The 20,756-nt window shown below is 42.8% G+C and overlaps 1 protein-coding gene across 2 annotated transcripts in view; it reads left to right on the forward strand.

Moving 5' to 3' along the window:
- The window catches only part of gria4a (glutamate receptor, ionotropic, AMPA 4a), a gene marked incomplete at both ends in the record, with an annotated part of 114,900 nt that overhangs the window by 76,412 nt on the left and 17,732 nt on the right, over positions 1-20,756 (forward strand). For both annotated transcript variants that reach the window (XM_079245905.1, XM_079245904.1), the window contains 3 exons: positions 328-534; positions 2,385-2,600; positions 3,379-3,539. In XM_079245905.1, coding sequence (XP_079102031.1) covers positions 328-534; positions 2,385-2,600; positions 3,379-3,539 — 584 coding nt within the window. The remainder of the gene's footprint in view (positions 1-327; positions 535-2,384; positions 2,601-3,378; positions 3,540-20,756) is intronic.

The following is a 20,756-nucleotide window of genomic DNA, read 5'->3' on the forward strand; positions in this document are numbered from 1 at the left end:
TGAAATGCAAGATATAAAACACTAACCTTACAGTAGATGTTGCCCTGTAAAATCCATATTAACCTCAGTCAATGACAGTCACTCAGCCTCTGTTAAGTTTAGCTGATTGCTGTTATTATACATAGCTAAAAAAAAAAAAAAAAAAAAATTAGTCACTACATTGTGCTACATGAATAGTTAAGTTTGTATGTTTGTTGAAGGATTTTTCTTTTTACTTTGTACATGCTCGTTCCCGTTCACTGTTTCAACCAGCTGATGGTTCTTCTTGATCGCTGCAGTCATCTTCCTCCAAACAGTTGTCTTTTTCCCCTTATGCTGGTTTTATAGGAAGGTCCCTATGTGATGCTGAAGAAAAACTGGGAGCTTTATGAAGGCAATGACCAGTACGAGGGATACTGTGTGGACTTGGCCTCAGAGATTGCCAAACACATTGGAATCAAGTACAAGATCTCTATTGTACCAGATGGCAAATATGGAGCGCGAGACCCAGAGACAAAGATATGGAACGGCATGGTTGGAGAGCTTGTGTATGGGGTAAGTATGAAAACAAGACTGCTTGTAAAAATAATGCATGCAGGATATAAACTTGTCTCAAGTCCTGCATCTGCCTTGTTACCGTGTTCCATTCCTGCAGAGACGCTGCGTCATGAAATGTTCACTGTTAAGTAAAGAGTTTGGCAACCTTGTTAATTATGTCTATAACCCTCCAAGAGTTCACATTGTTGCCTGAATCCAAACTTTATTGACATGCAAGAGACAATGTCACTCGTCACTTTGAGGTTGAGTGAAAGTGGACAAGTAGCTGCAGAACGGTGACTGAATCAATTACCCTCCAGAGGCCATAGTGGAAGGTGACACAGCAAAACTGAGTAATCAGTTTTGACATTCACAATCCTTTCTAAATACCCCTCTACCACACATAGGAAATATGTGGGTTTTAATATTAAAGCAAAAATTTATCTTGTTCTTTATTGCTTAATTGTGTTTTCTCTTTCTTTTCTCTTGATTTTTCTTAAATGCAAGCTTTGTTTTTTTGTATGCCGCAACTGTGCAGTTATACACTCACTGTCTTAATGAAGGATTGGAGTCAAGTGATGGCTACAGTGCATACACACAGAAGTAATCCTTTCCCCCTTTTTCTTTTTAAGCTTGCACAAGATAATGAATGACCTTAATAGCCTCATTCTTCATGTGGTAACACAAGACACACCATCAAGCTCCCTGTTGTGAGCAGCGGCAGAGATAATAAGCCCGGCCATTATATGTTTCCACAGATTCCAGAATATTTAATAAGGATAAAGGTGTAGCTACAGCACTGTGCAAAATTTATCTTGAGCCACTCCACATTTCTTGCTTGGCTTCTAGTTCAGGACAGCTATGTTTGCCATACTGGGCAATGACTGGTCTACAAAAATATGGGTGCAAATAGACAGAAAAGCACATAGATGTTACCCTATGAAGAAATCATGTGAAGATTTTCCACTTTACAAGATTTTATTTACTGCAAGTAGTCTGCAAGATATTCCACAACAAAACTGAAAACACTCAAAAGTCTTGTTAAATGTAGTGAACTAAGATTGTATCCCCTGCAGTGGACATTTATATAGACTTTGTGGAGATGTTTGCAGTTTATGAAGCTTAGTAAACCTGGAATATTAGTGAATGGGTCACTAAAGACTGCCCCAGCTTCTTCCACAGGGAAGGAATGCATGTTGATTCATTTATTGAGCATAGAGGGTAAATGTTAGATTCAGACACAGCTAGTTTTAAAAAGGGTATGTAGTTTCAGATACATGAGTGACTAATAACTAGTTAATCTTAAGCAGCAGGTTTTCTTTATGTTTTTGTTTTTTGTTTTTGTTCCAAGAGAACCATATACATGAGGTTTGCATTCTGTTTAGCTCTGCTTGTATTTCATTGTTAAAGATCCACATCTGGGTGCTGATGTTTTCAGTGAATTCTTCAACCAAGTCCTTACAGTTTACGGATTCCAGCTGTTTAGTCGACAACTTCTTGGCAAATCACTAATTTTGGTAGCTTTTCCGGTTATAATACTCACACACATAAACACATATATTTAGACAGAATTTGTGTCCTTGAATGTTTATGTGTACTCTGGCATGCAGATGTGTGTTAGATCTAGCAGACTAGTTTATATTCAGGATGTGCCACTTTAGGTCTATATACTGTAAGAATTACCACTTTATCATTCTGGTATGTTTTCTCCCTCATTGGTATCTTTCAACCCCTCCTTTTTCCGACCTGCAATACAAGTTATTATCCCTGCTTTCTTTCTGTTTCACTCATAGATACTTCTAATTCACTCCCAAATAATTACATTTAATGTGACAGTGAACCCTCCAGCCTTTCTTACCTCTTTGCAGAAAGCAGAAATTGCTGTGGCCCCTTTGACCATCACTCTGGTGCGAGAGGAGGTGATCGACTTCTCTAAGCCCTTCATGTCTCTGGGTATCTCCATCATGATCAAGAAGCCTCAGAAGTCTAAACCTGGTGTCTTCTCCTTCCTGGACCCACTGGCTTATGAGATCTGGATGTGCATAGTGTTTGCCTACATTGGAGTCAGCGTTGTCTTGTTTTTGGTGAGTGATTGTTACAAACTAGACATCAGTTCTTTAATGTGATTGGAGGTTTTATTAAAGGGTTGTTAAAGACTTGTGGTCAGGGATAAAAGAGAAGATATGAGGAAAAAGGTTCAAAAGTCAGTTTGATCAACATACATGGATGGTTATTTCAACTGTATTCACAGTCAAATCCCCTTTTTTCTTTCACATTTATCAGAACATCATTTGTAGTTATTGTATAATTGTTAAATCCCTTATGAATGCAGTCTGATTCTAAAATACCAAATAAACCATCTGGGTTGGAATTTGTTGCTTTTCATCGTTTATGGACAGAAATAGCATCAGTCATTTATGTATGCCAGACATGCAATTATATAATATGAAAGAGACACCATCACACTCAAACACAAGATTACATTAGCAAAGCTTTTATGACACCAGGTTGTCTGAATATTCAAGGAAACATTTTTCTCTTTAACATCAGTCAGACAAAATACCCTACAACGTTTTCTATGTATTCCGGTCGTCATTGAGTAGTTTTCCCTGAGTTCACTTCCTTCTTTCTCCTTGTAAAGGCCAAGTACGCATGTGGAACAAATAATAATTAGTAAAATTAGATTTCTGATAATTTTATCAGCACATGGAGGCTGGTGAGATCTCAACTGTAGAGCTCCAACTTCCATCTGGCCAGGCTTGAATCAGTATGTGTAGACATGATAAATCTTTAATATTGTCCTCTTTTTTTAAAAAAAAAAAAACTCTACCTACTCTGCTCTTTCTTTATTGATGGTCTCAGGTGAGTCGTTTCAGTCCATATGAGTGGCATGCAGAGGAACCAGAGGAGGGAGCCACAGAGCAGGGCCCAACCGACCAGCCTCCCAACGAGTTTGGCATCTTCAACTCTCTGTGGTTTTCTCTGGGAGCATTCATGCAACAGGGCTGCGACATCTCGCCGCGGTGAGCAAGAGATGTGACGAGTGTTTGAAAAATTAGTACGCACGCATCTGACTGAGACAGTCAGAGGTAGTATTTGAGGCCTCACACATGATGCATGCGTGCACGAATGTGTCTTTCTGTCTGTTAGACTGCTGTAGTAATAGCCTGTGCAGATTCAGTGTTGACTCTGTGAGTAACTTCTCTTGGCACTTTCTTACCTTATGTTGAACTGGTCTGATTTGCCAAGACACACTGCGCTACAGACACGAAGGAAGTGCTGGAGACGAAATACATACACAGAAGAACATGCTCACACATGCAAACAAAAACATCTAAAAGTGAGAAGACCTGCATTCAGTCCAGCAGTCATGTCCATGCGGGCCTGGTGTGGTAGAAGATTTAGCAGTTTGCTAGGTGTGTATTAAATTTTTAATGCATCAAGGAAGAGGCAGAGTCCAGCTGTATTTTTAGAATATTTATAAGAATATGGCATTTTATAATTGATAACCTGAGAATGCAGTTTAGTGAAATATTTATAGCCAGCATCCTCAGGACCTTTAGGGAGAAAATCTAAGGAGGGAAGGAGCAGCAGGGAACACTTCACACCACAACAAAGAAAAGAATGATTGATGATGAGCAAAAGAAAAGAAGGGAAAAACATGAGCAGGTGTGCTTAACTGAAGCAGGGAAAACTTCAGTCACCGAAATGAAAAAGGTCATTGGGTCATGTTGTGATATGAAAGACAGGAAAACAGTAATATAGATTCATTTTTAAAGATAAGTTTGAAAATGTGATCAAGGAAATTTGTGACATTCATGAAATTCAGGGAGGATTGAGGAGGTGCCAACAGACTTATTGATAAAAGTGTCTCATCCTTATTCACCTGCCTTTCCACGACTCAGTTGGATGTGGTGGATCAAGTGTCTGAGTTCAGTCTGAAGTCTTTTGAGTGCATCTCATTGTTTATTTAACTAATGTGCAATTTTGCCTCACAGCTCTTCTGTAAACAAAACACCACCAAATATACATTTCTGTTTCTAAATGAGGATTGTCATTAGTGAATGTGTTTTACACTTCTTTTACTCCTTAACATGTAGGTGAAATAAACATAGTATGAGCAAACATAATACAACAGCACAGGCAGAACAGACATTTTTCCAACATTATCATTTTTTAAGGTTATACTTTTTATGTTTATAAAGACATGGTGTTGCTGGTAACCATTATTTTAAACTTCACTTATTTATTCAGGTGGATTTTAACTAGGAAGTGACAGAGGCCTAGTTGAATAATTAAATCCAATCTGTCTCACTTATTGATCCTTTATCTGACTAATTTTAGTGCAAGTTGAAATCATTGACCTGACAATGGCCCCAATATATCAGTACCTTAACAGTGCTGAATATTGATACATCTATCACGCTGTTCATTATAGTGAAAGAAGAGAATGATTTGACATATTGCATTTTCTTTTCATTTTTTTCATCACCGCTAATCTACGAGTAACATCAAATAATCTTTAAAGGGGTGCTATTGTGGTATTTGGAGTTTTCTAAGCTTTCTACAGTGTTACAGTGTTGAATCCTAATCAGTCATGTGAACGACACTGTTTTTTATCACCTAAACGCATGTTTGAGTTTGAGTTTGAGTTCCAGCACGCTCTCCGTTCGGTTTCCGTAGCGATGAAAAACGCGTCGTTTTAAAGAGTTTTTTCTACTTCAAAATCCTTGTGACGTCCCGGGGGATAAGGTTCAGTGATTGGTTACCTTCTACTGGTTAACAAGGGCATGTACAAATACATCAGGCGGGTGGAAAACGTCAGATAAAGTTATTTCCAACGATGGCTGGTGAGTTTACCAAAGAGAGACATCCTGCTGCATTCGTTGCTGTGGGTTGCTGTTTTCCACTTCGTTTGCAGGGTCTGATTCAGGTTCCAACATGTAGGGCTGTATGCTATGTGTTGACATTGTATTTTGTTTTTTTTTATTGAGTTCATATGAGCCTAATCCTTCTGTTTGAGATGTTACAATGACGGCGAAAGCAGGTGCAGTGCGCGCTCCCGATGTAGCGCGGTGGCGGGAGGCGGGGCTTAATGCAGAAGAGTCTCAATCCACTCGTTTTGCCCACAGGCTGATCTGACAGCCTACGGAGATGGTCGGTCTGAAGTAAATAAAGCGATTTGTGACAATAACTCGATCAATCCCAATCAATCCCTTCTGGTCTTAGAAATAAAAATAAATTAGCCTGAAATGCACATAATAGTTCCACTTTAAGCACTGTGCTGATTAGTATTTACAAGAAATCAGAACCACTTTCTTTATCAAAGTAAGATGAAACAAGTACAGAAGAGCAAGAGGATAACAGGTGGTACATGTTGAGTTTCTATAATGTTTTCTGTAAGGACTATTTCCTGTTCAGAAATTGTATAATCATATCGAAATTAAACCACACAGTCTAAAAGCAGTAATCAGTTTTAGTGGATATGGACCTTAGCTGTATATTTGCAGGTTATGTGGCTGTAATATTTAGATTATTTAAAGGATTTATGCAAAAATTACTAATTTGTTTATTCTAGTTAAGAACGTATTTTAGCAATATTCACAGTGACGCATCCCGTATCGATAGATAGTTCAACATTGTACTTGTCCTGTAAGCTCTCTCCATCTGGTAAACGACAGTCCTATCTTGACTCTTGTCCTAGCTCTTGTTCAGTCTCTTTTCCACCTTACCTCAGTTATTACCTTGTTGCTTTTTGTTGCTGATTCAGCCACAGTGTGCATTTAAAAAGTCTGGTGTGTTTATTTTCACTCACTAGCATGTGACGCAGTGTGTGAAGCAAAACTGAGCTGTAACATCACGTAACATCTCGGATGAATAAGATGCATGGTTTCTCCGCTTGGGTAGCAACATTTGTAGAATGCAAAGTTTTGAGGTCAAAAAGTTATGTGGTGTGTCTTTAAGTCAAAGAGGAACAAACTAAAAAAAAATAGCCTAAAGTAGGTATTTCATGTAGAAAAAATAAACTTGATGAAGGAGCTTTGATTTACAATATACAGCATCTTTGTTATTCATGTCCAGACCATGAATATAACATAACCAACAGAAACACAAAATGTTTTTATATTTCTAAAACTGTTTCGCAACAAGTGTTGCCAAACCTCTTCCTTTCACCCTCATCAACATTTTATCACTTAAACAAATTGCAAAACTTTTTCATCAGCTGCACAGACTCAGCCTTTTCATCCGTCTCTTTTCCTCTTTCATCCATCTCTTTCACCATCTCGACACCTGTCGTCTCTCTCTCCTCCCTGCTTCAGTGTGACTGACAGGCAAATTCTGTTCCCACGAAATGGAAAACCCTCACACCAGCCTCAGGCACACACATTTACACACACAAGAACATGTAGAGTCTGCAGATGAATAAACAGACACTTTGCACACTTACTTTTTCTTGCACACACATGCAGAAAATAACCATCATTTCACAACAACCCAACACACACATGTAAACCACTCCATCACACGCAGGCCCTGTGCATAAGCTGCAGCTGTCAAAGCAATAATGTGATACTAAACATGAAGCAAGTGTTTGTCATATAAATCACTGGGCACTGACACTTCCAATACAGCACAAGTCCTCTATGGGCCAGGATTACTGGAGTCAGAAACACCAGATTATATTCTTGCAATGAGAAATCTGTCAGTTATATAGTTTTTCCTCATACTTTTACTTTTTTATTATCTGCATGACTTTTCACTAATGGAAGATTGTTTCAATGGCAAACTGAGTGTGAGATGTTTCCTATAGACAGCCCATGCAATTCATCAAGTGAATTTGGGATGTTTTATTTAGAGCAACTTAAGATCATTGGATAAACCATATTTCAACAACTGGTATCAAAGCTGTATTTTGTAACGTAGCGCTACTCCCAGGGTGGTAGTGGATCTTGTTGATGCAAACACGCCGCACATTTTGATCTGCAACGATCTCTTGTATACAGATAACAGCTTTGTAGATACCCACCTCTTAATTAGTATATTGACAATTTGTGGACACACTGGAGTGCAGAAATACTGCTTATTAATGAGTAAATAGAAGCTGATGGTAGAGGGAGAGCACTTGAAGTACACCATGCATCTACAGTGGCAGCATACATTTTCAAAGCTGTATACCCTAAATCAAGAATTTATAGCATTTTGTTTGGGATACTGAGTCTATATTTTTATGTTAAAAAATAAAAAATAAAAAAAAATAAATAAAAAACATTTTAACATGTATAGCTTGGAAGAGAGAATAAACCTCCACCAGCTAGAATGTCAGTGATTTTCTGTGCCCTGGTTCTGCAACGCTCATCAGAGTCAGCATAAGTGTGATATGTTCCTGTTTTATACAATATATAAGGACCTGTGTATAAAAAGAAAGACAGGGCGGAGCCTCTGTGATGTAACCCATCGGTTTCTGAAGAGCTGAAACGAAGCTCAGTCAGGGCAGGGTCATACGTCCCGTCTCGGCCGGAAAATACAAAAAAGGCTAAAAGCGTGGAGCTGAAAGGAGGGCTGTCAGGGTTAGGGTGGATAAATGACATCTAGCGAACTCCGACCTGCCTGTAGCTAAAGCTAACCCAGTTAACCCAGAGTTAAAAGGAGCTAACCAAAGTAGGCGGGCTAAAGCGAAATCACGCTGTTAACCGGCTAAATTTCGCAGTTGTGCTACAATCTGCCTTCTTGCAGCTGGACATTGGGTAGCTGTCAATCAAAAGACACAGCCCTAATTATGCCTAATTTTGAGATTAAATTACTTATGAATAGAGGAGTTATAAAAAAAAAAAATTTTTTTTTTAAAAATCACTCCCTCCACAGTTGTCATGAAGGTAAAACTGAGCTATTAGACCTAAAAGGTTTTTTTGTACCAGGCTGTAAACATGTTTATTTCTGCTGTGAAGATGGCCTTTTTAACATGGGAGTCTGTGGAGATATTTTGCTTTATTTTGGATCTCCTAGTGGATGAACTGAATTTTTTTGACACTTCTGCATAGGCTTCACATTTAACAGTTGCCATTTGAGCTTTATGAATGGGTGATTGTATCTTAGCTTTTAAAGTGCCAACGTGGCTACTGCTAATACAGCCACTGAAGAACCGAAAAAAAATATATATATATGTGAATGGTACTCTTAATTTCTGTTCACATAGGATTAAGTGTATTTGGCAGGAAGTGATGAGACTTTACTTGGGTGAATAAATGGTTTCTTCCTTATCTTTTCCACATTTAGTCTTCTAACAAAATAAACTAGAGCTCTGACAATGCCAAATCTTACTGTCTTCGCTGTGCCATTGATTTAAATTTCAGATGATGTCAAAGAGTTAGAAAATATTATGAAATATTGTGAGAAGAATTAGTCATTTGATTCATTGATGAAAGAAGGGAATAAAACTGCCAACCAGGCTTTTCACCATAAATTCATGTGATGGATGAGGCACTGAGACACTCTGCTCTGCAAAAATTATGGCCTTTTTAAGGGAGACATGTCATGCATATCATAATGTCATATCATTTTTTTAATCTCCTCAGTTCATTTCCTTTTATCTTCTATTCTCTTGTTCACCTTTGCAAGCAGGTAAAGTCATTATGCTGACTCCAGTCACACCTGCTATCAGCAATGTGTTTCAGCTAAGCCAATAGTAACTTATTTACGTGTTGCTATAGAACCTTTAACTCCTTTAAATTTTCTTTTGCCTGCAACACTTGCTTTTTCTGTCTCTGTACTGATATCTTATACCCATGTTAGAATGATATATTATAGTTTACTTTTTTCAGTCGCATTCTTCTTTGATATGTGCAGCTATGCAGCAACATTTTTTTGTCTTAAATATTACTTTTATTAATTGCTTTTAAAAGAAGTAGTTAAAAATAAGAACAAGATCTTGTTGTGGCGGCTGGAAATTCATGACAAAAAAACAGGTTCATTATTGGATTTCATATCTGCTGAAAAGGCATTGTGTTTGATTAATGCTTTTCATGTCTTCATCTACTTTGTCATTGTTTTAACATTGTCATGTAGTCTCAATTAAAAAATAGCACATATGAAAATGTTCAATTTTGCAGGTTGCATCCTAAAACTGCACTGATCTACAAATCTTAGCCCAATTAACTAAATTCAGTAATTACCACAATTTATTCCAGCTTCATTATCAAGCAGAACCGCTGATAATCAGGACCCTGTTACTTACCAATGACTCAGCTACTTTGTTTTTACAGCAAAGAGCATATTACCATGAACTAGTTTACCTGTTAGATACAATTTCAAAGATGCACTAGCTAAGATAAAAAAAAAAACACCCTTAGTAACACACATCATAACACATTCAGTAGCAAACACCGCACCTCAACAAAGTGAGTTTACTGGATTTAAGGTGCAATGTGTAACAAAATCAAAAGTCAATAACATTTTTTTTAACCTTAAAATAAAAGTGTGTATTAAACCACTTCACTAAGATAACTGTTATCTTTTGTGGTCTTGAATTACCTACACAAAGGATGAGGATGGATGAAGAAGAAATGGATGGATGTGTGAAAGAAAGGGAGAATAAATGAATGAATGTGAGAAGTTGAGACTGAGTGGTTGAATGGACAAAAGAGGGAAGGATGAACGGATGTAGATGGGAAGGTGTATAAATGGAGGAGGGAGAGTGAATGAGGAAAGGATAGAGGGAGAACAAAACAAGTATTGCTGATTTGGTGCTCAATATAAAAAGGCTCACCTGGTGATTAGATGTGTGTTTGAGGCGTAGACTTCCTCCTGAATCTAGGTAAACAATTTAACTTTATATTTTCATTAGACAACTTCCCTGACCTCATCGTAAGACTTTTCTCTTTCGTTTAACTACAGTCAAATTTATTATTGTCTTTTTATTGTTCAGGATCAGGCAGCAGTTGCGGAGCCATTAAATTAAAGTGGAGACTGGTAATTTGTTTTCTACATAGGCTTCTTGTGCACACAAGCTTAGTGTTCTGCTGTGTATGTAAATGAGCTTGTTGGTTCGATTTGGCAATCAGTATGTTAATCAATAGTACTTTTTTTTTTTTTTTTAAAGCATCAGAAAAGACTAGCATTTGTGTTGATATCTCCATTAGCTGACATTATAAAAGACACAAATTAATGTTCATTCTTCCATTTTCTATACTCAGTCCATAAGGGTGATGGGGAAGCTGGAGCCTCCCAGCAATCATCAGGTGATGCACCCTGCCTCTCTCCAGTCCATCATAGAGCACACAGAATATCACTACATTGTAATTTAATTATTTTAATTAAGTGTAGATTCATACATATGGAAAATATCCTCCTCACAAATATCCACCTGTTTGCCTCAGCAAAGGACCAACCAATGCCATATTGCTTAGTTGAAATGTTTTTTCCAAAAACAGTTGTCACCTGCAAAATGTGAATCTTAATGAACATATTGCAGTGATTAATTGAATTATTTTCCTCCCAGAATTTTCCACTTTGCAAGAGAGTCCTGTAAATGAGTGTGCAACAGAGTAAGGTACAGGGATCACCGTGTCCAAATCAACAGAAGACATTTATCTGAAACATTAAAGTTTTCTTTTTATGTTTGTTGCTTTCTAACCGATGGAAATCCCATGCTTTCATGGATTTTCCTGCACATTATTATCTATGTTTCAACCCCCATGAATCAGCCCTAACTCTGGGATGCTCCTATTATTTAGAATTTATACTTCCTCTCCTCTACCCTCTCCACTTCATCCTCAGTGGTAAGTGTTGAGGATGATATTTACAGTGGAATTAAAGGGAAATAAAGGAAGGAGGCGGCCTCTACAGGAAGAAATTTTCCATACAAACAGGTTGAATGCATCTCTGTCTACTTTTGCCATTCACACTTTTTTTTGGTGTTTTTCTTTTTAAAACCAATACCTGTATTGTGTTTTTTAAACCATTTTAATTAGCCTCAGATGTTTCTACTGTGATAATTTGGCTCTGCATGTTCTATCTGTGTGTGTATGGGAGACTCTGTGTATTGAGCTGCTATGGCTGCTCTATTGGTATTCAGTGTGGGTCCCTCCCTCTGTGCTGCAGTCATATCTGCAGTCTGGAAGACACAGTATAACACATACCCCCTATTCACCTCTCCCACGTTGTCTCCTTCTTTCATCTATCTATCTATCTATCTATCTATCTATCTATCTATCATTTTATGTAATAAATTACGATACACACATGTGGTGGCATGCAGAAGGGTGCATTCCCTACTTTTTTGAGCAAGAAAAGCACATCTTATTTACTTCTTGCAAATTCACCAACTTGTTGTTTGTTCCTGCACCTTTCTACTCAAGCGCAAGGTAGTGTCTGATAGCAGACACATGCATATTTACACACACTAACACACGTTGTCAGACTGACCTTGGTAAGGCAATTGCACCACCCACCTGCCATCTCCACGCCCACAAGCTTTCAGATTCCTAATGTCTGTAATTGGCCCTGGTCACAATAAGAGGGGATGGCAACAAAAGGATTGACAGTCAGGCAATGTCACATGAGCTGAAAAAAAATAGCTTGAAATGAATAAACAGTGGAGAAAAATAGGAGATTGCATTCACAGAAGAAGAGCGAGTGTAGGAGGAGTGGTAAAGGGATCTCCAGTGAACATCTCATGGGGAATGGATATGTCTCTGTCAATAAACATCTGAAATTACAGCTTTCTGCGCTCGTGTGTGTGTGTGTGCTCGTCGAGTGAGACTGTGTGTGTGTGTGTGTGTGTGTGTGTGTGTGTGTGTGTGTATGCTTGTGTGCTGCACTTCAGTACTTCTGAAGCACGTGTGTTTGCAAGTATAATGTCAAAGTATTGAGTAAATGGCTGTGGGTGTGCTGAATAGTTAATGGCAGCAACAGATCCAGCTAATGGCATGACTAACTAACTGTAGCAGGACACTGAGGTCCACTGGGTAATTAATGGCTGGGCTCAAGGTCACTCATTAGAAGCCAGTGACACTGATTGGCTGACTTTGTTTATGAGTTATCTTTTATATAAATCTTGTGAGACTTCCACGCTGTCTGATCCCTCCTATTATTTTCTTGAATTCAAACTGCTGCACTTAATTTTTATTCTATCAATCAGATCTTTTTCAAGTGAGTGTCTATGCATTCTGCTCGTCAATCTGTCTCCATCTACTGTGAAGTCTCTCTGCCTGTTTCAATCAAATTAATCAATTGTCTTTACTTCACACCTGTAGTCTTTGCAAGAAAAAGATAAAGGAGCAAATTGGGAAGGGGGAGGGAAATCTAATGGATTTTCTTTTTGGATTTGTCTACATTATTCATTCTTTCTGTTGTTTGTAGCAACCTAATTGAACTTACAAATCATAAGCCACACTGTGATATGCCGTGGTAAAATATGTGAACATCTGGCACCATCACGTAATGAAACCTGTCTTGTGTCCTCTGTGAAATGAGGAACAGTGAAGTTGGAAGCTTTTAAAGAAACTCCTCTAGGAGCTGACTCAGTAACAAAAGTCAAGTAATTTGATGCATTGCAGTTGCTTCTAAGTTTTTCAGAAGGAAGCATCAGTAATTAATCACAGTTTTCGAGTAACTTGCCAAGAACTGATCATCCATTAATCCTTGGGAAAACAAAAAGAAAATACAGCACAGACAAACAGCTCAAAAACACACTCTAGTCAAAATTGCAATCTCTCCAGTCAGGTGAGAAAATCCAGATGCATTAGATGAAAACAAACTGTATTGCCTAAAGCAGTGTGTGTGTTTGTGTGTCTGAGAGAGAGATAGAGGTACAGCGTGCCATTAATCTTTCACACAGAGGATTGGGAAAGCAATCTGTTGGCTATCATAGATGATACATGACCTGCTATGGAATGGTTCTCCTGTTGCATACCAACACACACTATAAAACTGCACACAGTCTGCATACAGCTGCATCACATAAGATCACCCATATGCACCAACATGCACCCCTCATAATGCACATGTCCTCCAATCGATCAGCAGGCAACCCCCTGATAAACGAAACCTATACCATCAGACAACCATGTACAAACTAATAAGATAGCAACTTTTGGGTCAAAAATTTGGACACAACTTTTGACTCCTACAGTACCGGTATTTATTTTTATAAAGATGCTATATAAGTTCTCTGGTTCTATTGTGGATATACTGTATTTTCTAAATATTATATGTTTACAAAAAGGATTTGTTGATTCCAGGGATCACCAAATCTGGACCCCTTGGGCCAGTATGCTGCAGGTTTTTAATGTGCCCCTTTTCCAACACACCTGCAACTATCCTTTTAGTAAACAGCATTACCTTGGTGACATGACAGACAGATTTCTGGCCTGCTGTTTTTCACTGTATATTTTTGCTGTTTGGTTAAATTTTGGCATCACAACTGCTTGGTTAGGTTTAGGAAAAAAAGCATCTGCTTTAAAATATTGTTTCTGGATGTAGGAGAGTACAATTTCTTACTGCTCGCAGTTATAACATTTTTCTTTTCTGATTAAAAAAAATATTGGTCATATTACCAAGTGTAATTATGTTTTTCTGCTCAGCGGTGAGTTTGTACATATCTTTCTTTTCTGTTTAAGTGCCCATTCAAATCAAAAAATCCCCTCATCAGATCTCATCAACACAGTTCGCAGTTTTTCCACTCATCTGTCATGTCATACACCCTGGCCTCGCTGAACTTGTGAAATTGGTTTCTAATTATGCTTCCCATGTTCCTTCCATTTTCACCTGTCATCAATATCTAATTTTTTTCTGAGCTAATCAACACACTTTACAAAATTTGGTTTTAATGTAAAGATTATCTTATTAATTTTGTCAACAGCAAGTCTCCAATAGTGGCTGAAAACTACATTTGAAGTGTTTTGTCATCTTTTCCTATTGATTTAAAAGTCTTTATTTTCAGTCACCTGTCTTTGTCAGTCCATCTTTCATCTGCTAAATATAAATGAATAAAAAAAATAAAAATAAAAAAAAAGGTTTTATTGTCTACTAATAAGAATATTACAAACCCCAACAACTCTTTCATAGAAGAATCTATCACAGTGTACTGAAGGTTCATTAATTCAGCCCAATAAATCAATGCCTCAAGGACAAACACTATCAATTCATATTTGTGTGAACAAGACAGTGAGACAGAGGATTAAGAATTGTGCTCAGCTCTGAACAGCAGCAGAATTTGAAGTTGGTCTAAAAGGTGACCATTTATGCCGAGGCAGGCATTGGCACAAACTAAACCCTGCCCAACAAAAATAACTCACAAAGTACTGCTTTCAGATCAGATGGGTTGTCTTACCAAATGGCTTTCTGAGGTTTAAATAATTTGCCGTAATATCAGACTGCATATAAGAATATGTGACTGACAACCTAATTGCCAAAGTACAGTATTGTCCATGTTAGGGGAAATGGGTATGGATGACATGATTGTGTCAAATGTAATAGAAGTTCTCTTTCATAATATTTCGCTCGATGTCTCACTATGGGATGCACGCCTCTGTGCAGCTCTCAGAAGCATTAATCTCATTACGCCAATCCTGATTGGCTGGTGAACGTGTCCGTCCGCATCAGGTAGTGCCATCTACCTTAAATAGCTCATGCGGACGGCACCGCCTCATTCAAACACCTCTTCTCACTCGGAGCATATCTCGCGTCTGGGCTAGCTAGCTAAACTGTCCGCAGACTGACCTTTTAGCTTCGGTCGCCGGGCGCTACCTAGCCTTTAGGCGCATTTTATCGCTTCGTTTGGTCACACCAGACCATCTCCTCTGCTTCCTTGCCCCACCACGGCTCGGTCGTCACCATTTTTCAGCCTCACCACGGCGAAAAATAAAATTTACTGTCGAGCATTAGCACACCAGCTAACTCCTCGGCTCTCACGGTTAGCACACCAGCTAACCACCTCAATTCCCCGCTCGCTCACCAGCTCGCTGGGAATGGAGGCAAAGAACCCTCACACCAGAGGTGATGGCGACTCTGGGGCCCGTTCCTGTCGATGCAGGAATAAAATTTCGAGCAGAGACCCACACCAGGTCTGCTCGTGCTGTCTGGGGCTGGAACACGCCCGGCTAGCAATAGATGTCCCGGGCTCGTGTCAACACTGTGCGGTGTTCACGGTAAAAAGTCTCCGCAGACGGCTAGCTCGCCAAGCTAGCCTGTCTGGACATGACCCTTATTTCACCTCCACCGACGTTGCCGTCGAAAGGGGAGGGGGTGGCGGGTCCACTGCGGTAGTGGTACCGGAGGCCAGTGTCAGCTGGGGCTCCCAGCTCGACCTGGCCACGGACCCCCCACAGGAGGAAGACGTCCTGGACCTGGACTATGGAGAAGATGAAGATGTCGCCTCGAGTCTCCTCATATCAGAGGACGAGGAGGAGGACGACATCTTTAGTACTTCGGCCCGGGCTGCAAAGCCCGCGGCCTCCACCACCACTCGGGATGGAGGCGAGGGTAGCACACCAGCTTCTCCCCTCCCCAGTTCGGACATGCTCGACGTGTGTAAACGCGCTGCTGCCCGTCTGGCTATCCCCTGGCCGGCTGTTGTAGCAGAGACCGCCAGGTCCCGCTACGAAGGGAAGAAATTACCCTCAGCTAAGAGTGTGGCAAAACAACTTCTCCCCGTCTTCCCGGAGCTGCTGGACGAGGTGACGTGCTCATGGAGGGACCGCCCGTACAGCAGCAGGAGCCCGGTTCCCGGGGCCTCATCCCTCGACTGTGAGGCGATGGAGAGCTTGGGCCTGCTCCGGATGCCTCCAATGGAACCACTCGTGGCAGCCCACCTTCACCCCAGGCTGTCAGCAGTGTCTTCCAGGAGCCCCAGCCTGCCATCCAAAACTGACCGTTTTCAGTCAGCCCTGACTGAAAAGGCGTACAAGGCGGCTGCGCTCTCAGCCAGAGCGCTCAATGTCCTCTCCCTGCTCACAGCGTATCAGGCTGAGCTGTGTGAGGACTTTGGACAAACCCAGGACACAGCAACGTGGGAGGAGATTCCGGTCATCACCGACCTGTGTCTCCGCGTCCAGCGCTGCGCGGTCCAGGCCACGGGGAGAGCGCTGGGAACTATGGTGCTGCAGGAACGGGCGCGGTGGCTCAACCTTGCCAACCTGTCAGACAGGGAGATGGACGACGTCCTCGACATGCCCATTGTTCCGGAGGGAATTTTTGGCTCAGCATTGGCCTCAGTGCAGCAAAGATGTGAAGCCAAAAAGAAGGAAGACGAGCTCTTCAGCTCTGCCTTCCCCGAAAGCCTCCTGTTCCCTCCCCCCCTGTGCAGCACAAGGCCCCTGCGCCTGCTGCCCCCCATGTTTCGCAGTTTAAAATGCCTAAACAACCGAAACTTCAGCCCGCCCCACCAATTTTGCCCGGTCGGGCCAGCTGGCCTAAGAAACCAGCGGCTACAATCGCAGCTGCGCCGGCACCCCCCGCGCAGGCTGCCACTTTCCAGGCCAGGAAGAAGAAGCGAGCAGCCTGAAAGTTGCTCTCTTCACCGGTGCAGCTGGCAGTTCCCCGTTTGCCAGCTCCACCTGTTTGGTTTCCGAGTGTGCGTCCAGGGCTTTCCCACGCCCCCACCTCCTTGCTGCCACGGACCGTGCCGAAGCAAGACGAGGGAATTGGACATTGGACGACAGAGGTTTCAGCGGTTGCTCCTCTCTCATGTCCACAAGCACACACACACACACTTTTATTAAAGAAAATAAAAAGTGTTTCGCTGCAGCATCCAGGCAGAGTGCCGAGGGCGCAGCTAATAAAAAAGAAAACCAAAGCTGTGAGAATAAACAGCGTGGGTGCAGGACCCGCAGCTTCCCCTCGGAAGAAAGCTTCAGCTTTCTCCGGTGTGGGAGGGGCTTCGGCTCCGTCACTGCGCTGTCAGGGAAGCCCAGTGCCGCCGATGAGTCCCTCCCCTACTCCATCAAGAGAGGGCGCCAACGCTCTTTCGGTGGGAGGCCTGCAGTGTGTGTCTCCGCTCTCCCTCCGAAGGGAGAGATGGGCCGCGCACGGGGTGTCGCCCTGGGTATTAAGGACGATCTCGAGGGGATACAGGCTGCAGTTTGCCACTGTTCCCCCGAGCTTCGCCGGCATTATACACTCCCAGGCTCCAGGGGAGACCGCTCGAGTTTTACAGGAGGAAATTTCCTCCCTGTTAAACAAAGGAGCGATCTGTGTTGTCAGTCCCGCACAATGTCAGAGCGGCTTTTACTCCAGGTATTTCCTGGTCCCCAAACGGGGGGGGGGACCGGAATTCGCCCGATTCTGGATCTACGCGCTCTGAACAGACACCTGAGGAAATACAAATTCCGGATGCTGACACATGCATCTCTGCTGCGCCTTGTTCGACAGAACGATTGGTTCACTTCTGTCGACCTAAAAGACGCGTATTTCCACATCCCAATTTATCCTCCCCACAGGAAGTACCTGAGGTTTGCCTTCCAGGGGATCTGTTACGAGTACCTGGTACTCCCCTTTGGCCTGTCTCTGAGTCCGCGAGTGTTCGTGCGATGCACAGAGGCGGCGATAGCCCCGCTCAGGCGGCAGGGCGTCCGCTTGGCTACATACCTGGACGATTGGCTGCTTTTGGCACAATCAGAACAGGAAGCCAGGGCTCACACACAGATTCTGGTGTGGCACCTGTCGGACTTGGGTTTCAGGTTAAACACCGAAAAGAGCAGGCTGTCTCCGGTGCAAAGCATAATCTTTCTGGGATTATCCCTGGACTCGGTGACCTTCACAGCGCGCCTCTCGGCAGAGCGGGTGAGAGCTTTCAGGGCGTGCCTCGCACTTTTTCGTCTAGACAAATCTGTTCAATTCAGATTATGTCTTCGATTACTCGGACTGATGGCATCTGAAATTCTTGTAGACCGACTTGGCCGCCTCCACATGAGGGAGTTTCAGCTTTGGGTGGCCTCGTCCGGCCTAAACCCCGTGCGTCATGGCGCACGGAAAGTGCTGGTCACTCCGGGTTGCGTCAGGACTCTGCGCCACTGGCGGGCTCCGTCCTTCCTGACCCGGGGAGTCACTATGGGTCCAGTTCTGTCCAGGAAGGTGATCACCACAGACGCAAGCCTGACAGGCTGGGGTGGAATCCACGAAGGCCAGCCTGTGAGGGGGCTGTGGAGTGCAGACCTCCAGAAAACTCACATCAATTTCCTGGAGCTTTTGGCGGTGTTCCTCTCCCTGAAACCGTCTTTGGTCAGACATCATGTTCTGGTCAGGACGGACAATACGACGGCGGTAGCGTACATCAACCGCCAAGGAGGATTACGCTCCCGTCAGCTACACACGCTGGCACGCAAACTGATCCTTTGGAGCTGCGGCCAGTTTGTCTCCTTGAGAGCGACGCATGTACCGGGAGCTCTGAACACGGGCGCGGACCTGTTGTCCAGAGGCGCGCCGGTTTACGGGGAATGGACTCTGCACCCAGAGGTTGTGCAACAGATCTGGGTCCGTTACGGTCGGGCCACTGTGGATCTGTTCGCTTCCAAGGACAACGCGCAGTGCGCGATGTTTTTCTCCCTGCGCAGCATGGATGCTCCCCTGGGCATCGACGCGTTAGCGCACGCCTGGCCGCCCGGTCTTCTTTACGCGTTCCCTCCCCTGACATTAATACCTCCCACTCTGTCCAGAGTGAGAGAACAGGGTCACGACCTGATATTGATAGCTCCGCATTGGCCTGCGATGCATTGGCTGGCAGAGATATATCAGCTGCTGCGCTTGCAGCCCTGGCAGCTCCCGCTACGCAGGGACCTGCTGCTGCAGGGGGGAGGGTCGGTCTTTCACCCACACCCAGAACGCCTGGCACTGTGGGCTTGGCCCCTGAGTGGCACAACTTGTCAGCCGTGGGGCTCCCACAGCGCGTAATTTCCACTATACAGAGTGCGCGGGCCCCCTCCACTAGGTCATTGTATGACTGTAAATGGAGGGTGTTTGAGGAATGGTGCCGCAAGTACAGCCACATTCCTTTTCAGTGCTCGGTGGGGACGATCTTGTCTTTTTTACAGGATCTGATTGACAAACGGAAAGCCTTCTCCAACCCAACCCGGCTTTTGTGCCCAAGGTGGTGGGCTCCTGTTCCCCTATAGACTTGGTCGCCTTTGGTCTCTCCGCGGGAGAACAGAGGTCGTTATGTCCAGTTCGTGCAGTCCGCACTTACATGGATAAGACTAAGAGTTTCAGAAGGAGCGATCAATTGTTCGTGTCCTGGGTTACTCCTCATAAGGGAAAGCCCGTCACGAAACAGCGCCTGTCCCACTGGATGGTGGAGGCAATCGCTCTGGCCTGTACGAGTCAGGGTTTGCAGCCTCCTGGGGGCCTGCGAGCACACTCGACTCGGGGCTTGGCCGCATCATGGGCCTTATTTAGGGGAGTTTCGGTTCAGGACATCTGTGCCGCAGCGAGTTGGTCCTCGCCTCTCACTTTTGTCCGGTTCTACATGTTGGATGTCTCCGCCCCGTGCTTAGCACGCGCGGTTTTGACGTCCTGAGGACTCTTTCCTGTAGGTTGGTGGACGCTGGATAAGCTTGTCTGGCAATACGGGAGCTACCACATCCCATAGTGAGACATCGAGCGAAATATTATGAAAGAGAACTTTAGGTTATTTACATAACCCCGGTTCTCTGAGTAATATGAGTGAGATGTCTCACCAGACAACCCTTCTTGCTTGGGCGAGTGAGAAGAGGTGCTTATCTTGAATGAGGCGGTGCCGTCCGCATGAGCTATTTAAGGTAGATGGCACTACCTGATGCGGACGGACACGTTCACCAGCCAATCAGGATTGGCGTAATGAGATTAATGCTTCTGAGAGCTGCACAGAGGCGTGCATCCCATAGTGAGACATCTCACTCATATTACTCAGAGAACCGGGGTTATGTAAATAACCTAAAGTTATTACTTAAAAATTAGGTAAACTTTTAAATGGTCAGTTTTTAAGTTGGTTCAGTCAGTTTATCTCCACTAAGCATTTTTTTTCAATGTCATTTCACACAAACCTACTTTGAACATATGACTGTTTACTACTTTCTGGGGGCAAATGAATAGGTAATGCGTTTGGCCATCAGCCAGGACTGAGATGGATCATTTACCAGCTAAAGAGCCCAGTACTGTAGTTTGTGGAAAGATGTAGAAACCAAACAAGGTGAAAGACTGAGCACTGGATTTTAAAATGACTACTCATCAGAGGATGTGAAGGTAAATAAGTATCTCAAACGGTGACATGT

Source organism: Telmatherina bonti (genome assembly GCF_933228915.1).
Source record: "Telmatherina bonti genome assembly, chromosome: 9".
In the NCBI taxonomy this organism is placed as follows: Eukaryota; Metazoa; Chordata; class Actinopteri; order Atheriniformes; family Telmatherinidae; genus Telmatherina; species Telmatherina bonti.